This window comes from Camellia sinensis, chromosome 5 (genome assembly GCF_055761805.1).
Source record: "Camellia sinensis isolate YWXY chromosome 5, ASM5576180v1, whole genome shotgun sequence".
Classification (NCBI taxonomy): domain Eukaryota; kingdom Viridiplantae; phylum Streptophyta; class Magnoliopsida; order Ericales; family Theaceae; genus Camellia; species Camellia sinensis.
This window is the reverse complement of record NC_138965.1, coordinates 36,592,018-36,596,395: the sequence shown is the minus strand read 5'-3', so window position 1 is coordinate 36,596,395 and position 4,378 is coordinate 36,592,018. Positions and strand designations below refer to the sequence as shown.

At 34.8% G+C, this 4,378-nt stretch overlaps 1 protein-coding gene across 1 annotated transcript; it reads left to right on the top strand.

The window, feature by feature from the left end:
* The first annotated feature begins 307 nt into the window (after nucleotides 1-307).
* On the top strand, nucleotides 308-4,267 carry LOC145791329 (protein SEMI-ROLLED LEAF 2-like). Its single transcript, XM_082871685.1, has 5 exons — nucleotides 308-2,018; nucleotides 2,709-2,823; nucleotides 2,969-3,097; nucleotides 3,721-3,768; nucleotides 4,232-4,267. Exons 1-5 carry the CDS (start codon nucleotides 1,924-1,926, stop codon nucleotides 4,265-4,267), a joined length of 423 nt encoding a protein of 140 aa, XP_082727811.1. The 5' UTR covers nucleotides 308-1,923.
* The last annotated feature ends 111 nt before the right edge of the window (nucleotides 4,268-4,378 follow it).

Here is a 4,378-nt window from a genome sequence, read left to right as displayed (position 1 = left end):
TGAACTCTCTCTCTCTCTCCACTCTTCACTCTTCATTCTCTCTTGTTCGACTCTCTCTTTGGACTCTCCATCACAATTTTATTGTTCATTTGAAGATTTTGATCAATTGTTGATGAAGATTTGAAGGTTTTGATCGATTGTTGATGAAGATTTGAAGATTTCGCTTGATTCATAATCGGTAAGCCTAATTTCTATGAATGAATCCAACTTTCTCTCTCTATTATATCTATTATATGTGTTTAATGATATCTATAATCCATCTGATGTCTCTGTAATCCAGCTCTCTTCTCTGCTCTTCGGTACTCTCTCTCTCTATATATATATATATCCATGTAATGTATAACTATATACATACATACATTCCATTTCTATGTCCATCAAACGAATCAGATTACTCTGAGACGACGAGTACAGTATTATCTACTGTACAATCGGTATCGAGCAAGCTTTTTTTAACTGTGAGAAATCTCTCTTTGTATGCTTGACTAAGCAATCTCGATGATTGTGAATTTTTTGAATCACGTGATTAACATTAATTTTGTGATTTTACTTGTTATCGTCCATTCTTCCACGATTCAATCATCATGTTTTGTAAATTCTTCGACTACAATGTGAATTGTCTTTGTGATTGAACTCTCAAGTCTTGACTTAATTGTGCATTGAAGAAAATTGGTCTGGTAATTTGAGTTACTTGTCAAAAATAAAAAATAGTAAATAGGATGGAATCAAGAATTCTCTGAATTAGGTAATTTGAAAGGCTATTTTTTGTTTGTTTGTTTTTTTTCCCCCTTCCCTTTGATGATTTTAAAATGTTACATGGCTTGGAGGCACTTAGATTGTACTTAGACTATGTATGAAATAGAGCTTCTTCTCATTATAAGTGACTTCAATCGGGATAAAATTTATGTGACAATAGTTTTATAGATATGCATCTATCTTTTTTCTTCATGTTTTCTAATGGATGGTTGTTAAGATTACTAATAAAAGTTTATGCAAACAATTTGAACTTTGGCTTGATGAATTTGATTGGCTGTACTTTGGCACTTCTTCACTTCATCTACTCCTTAAGATGTAGGTCCTTTATGATTGCTGGTAGTTCTAAATTTTGATTTTCAGCTAACCGAGCTTCGACTATTCGATATGTTTCTTGCTGGAAGTACCCTGATCTCATTGATAATGAGTGGGCCAAATAATTCAATCGGGTAGGTAGCTGAACCATACCACATAGTTCTAAAAGAATGAAAGTTGCAAGAAAGGCAGCAGCAATATACTAGGAAGAACTTTTTCAATATTGCCCATATGCAATCCATTGCATAGATGTTGGGACGTGTGGACGCTAAGATAGAATAGACCTACTAATAAAGATGATGAGAGGTTATTCCTCTCATAAGGAAAGGATTAAAACCTTCTACTCCCCATGTTAAAAAAGCCTAACTATAGAAGGGTGACCTTTGAGATAGACCCTAAGGAGTCGAGGCCCGGAGGCTATATTTTTCTTGTTAGTTCACAAGGATCAAGCACATGTATTCCAAGACTATATAAGCATGTTACATGTACATGAGATGCACTATGTGCTACTTTAGACCTACTAATAATTTTCCTGGTGGAATATGATACAATTGCTGCTTATTTACTCCTCATCTCTCTAGTTAAACTTTCTATCTTAATTGGTGTAACTTTATGTTTGTGGATCATATTCCTCCTTTCATTATTTTGTGAAATATGGTACAACTGGTTCTTATTTACATTGGTGCCCTTCCATCTTTGTTACTGTATTTTGTTCAGTTAAACCTGCTATATGTACTCTTCATCTTTGTTACTGTCTAAATAAATAGAAACTTTTTTTTAGTGGTATTTGTATATATTTTATGACGCAAGTTTTGAACCTTAAAGCCAATTGCCCACGTTTCATGGTTTATACAAATGTTTTCAGTTAGTAACTGGTTTAGTGTTTTACAGAAAGAGAGAATGTATGCAGCACAAATACTCAATTTTTCATGCCCTACGCGAAAGAACAGGTACATTATGTCATTTATTAATTATATGGCTTCAAATGATTAAGAACCTAGCTATCCACCAACTTGATATTGAATGAAACACATGAATTTCTAGAACATTATAAAACCAATATGTAAGGCAGTCACAACATGAGAAATTAAATGGACAAAAAACTTGGTTACCTTCGATTTCCCTGCCCTCGCAGCAGATACCAATGATGGAACAAGCAATTTATCACCAGGACAGAAAATGCTGCTAGGACAGATGCAGCATGTTAGAAGCCCATTACTACCATTTGACTTGATGACCAGCGCCTGCAGAGGAACAGAACATTGCTTCTTGCTGTTCATAATTTCATCAATAGAGTATTATATATATATATATAGCAATGCTAAAGTTATGTCCACGGGAAGAGTGGCAATTGTTTGTATCTATATGAATTATGATGTTTTTAAGTCCAGATTGTCACAGTTTCCTTTTACCTCTATTACATATAAAAAGGCAAAAGGTTCAGCTCTTACATTATTTAGTAATACTTGATGTCCTAACTCTGCTCTTCAAGCTGCACTGACATGTCTAATTATGTTCAGCATGTTACGACACCAAACAGGGCTATGACTAATGGATATCATGATTTGATGTATACCTTCTACTCCTCTTCTGTGGGATATACTTATGTATCTGCATTATAATCTGTGACTATATGACAGGCCTCTCTTTGCAAGTAGTTTACTAAGCATCATTCACATTCTGCTGGATCAAACTCAACAGGATGATATGCGAATTATGGGATGCCAGACACTTTTTGACTTTGTAACTAATCTGGTTGGTACTATTGAGTATCTATACTTTGTTTTGTTATTCTTTATCCTTCAATTAGAGAAATTCAGCATAATTTTGAAATGTTTTGTCTTGTAGATTTTGCAGCCTACAGAAAACTTTGGACTTACGTATCTACTGTATTTTGCAGACAGATGGGACTTGCATTTTTAATGTAGAAGGATATATTCCAAAACTCTGTCGACTAGCTCAAGAAGTAGGGGAAGAGGAGAGAGCAACGAATCTTCGTGCAGCTGGGATGCAAGCCCTTTCTTCACTGGTATATGTTCAACTTTCAAAAAATAAAAATAAGGAAAAAAAAAAGTTTTATCTTTGGTTTAAACGTAAAACTGATACTAATATCATGTCATTTGGCAATTGGCTTCAATATTAACGTGTGGATCTAAGCAATGTCATCTAGTGAGAAAAATTCTCTGTTAGTGTTGCATGAATCCACCATTCGTCCATTGTTATTAGCAAAATTCTGTCATAGCTATTAGCTATGTTTCTCACTTTTTTTCTTTACAATTTGTGTTCCTCGAACCTTTTTACATACGCATATATTATTGAGCAAACTTAACTTTACCCCTTGTGGTTTAGTCCATGTGCGGTTTAACCCCCCCTCCCCCCCCCCCCTCCTGCCAGGACAACTGCTCATGGAGTAAAGCACAAGGGGCTAAAGTGAATTTTGCCTCCCAAAAAAATTACAAAAATGTTCGTGGTTTGCACAGTGAGGTTACTTATGTACAGGGATATTTTAGGCTTTTCACTAAAATTGTTGACAGGCCTGATGGTGCACTTTAATAGTTCACAAACCATGGGGGTTATATGCTTATTTTCCTATATTATTCTTAATCATTTTATCATCATTTTCATGTTAATCTATGTTTTGTTTCTGTGTAGGTTTGGTTTATGGGTCAAAACTCACATATTCCATCTGAGTTTGGCAATGTAAGCAAATTTCAACTTGTTCAATTTTCCTTTTAAAAACAGCTTGTTCCTGTACATGTTATCACAATCTCAGTTCGACTTTTAGTTTGGTAGTTTATCTCATCAATATTGATCTTGTTGTCTGGCTTTCTGTTAATCTCTCTCTCTCTCTCTACTTATTATCTCTTCCAATAGCTGCCTTTTGTAGACCCTAGTGCTTCCCAGCTGCTTTCTCTAGACCTTGATAACTGGAGTTTTGGGCTCCTTTTTGATGTCTTGCCTAGAAAAATTACTAGGATTCTTCCCCTATAAAAACCATGTACTTTACCCCTAAGGTTTTTTTTTATGCATTTCAACATTTCGAAAGTGATTTTTTACGTTACGGGCATTTTATGTACTACTTCAAATATATATGTACCTGATGGAAGAATTTTGTGCACGGGTAATTTTAACTAATTTGATTATTCGGATTGCATCTTTGCAGGTGGTTGCAGGTATGACCGGTAAAAAACAAGGGTAGTATGGATATTAGAAGTAAGCAATGATTTGTCTTATCCTGCCTCCATTCCCCTTCCCCTCTTACTCTGATTAGAGATTGGAATAAGATTTTTTTATCATGTGAGAACAAAGA

Coding starts and splice junctions, on each gene's coding strand:
- LOC145791329 (XM_082871685.1), top strand. CDS start 1,924: ATGTTTTCAGTTAGTAACTGGTTTAGTGTTTTACAGAAAGAGAGAATG. Junction 2,824..2,968: donor TTGACTTTGTAACTAATCTG/GTTGGTACTATT, acceptor TGTATTTTGCAG/ACAGATGGGACTTGCATTTT. Junction 3,769..4,231: donor TTCCATCTGAGTTTGGCAAT/GTAAGCAAATTT, acceptor GCATCTTTGCAG/GTGGTTGCAGGTATGACCGG.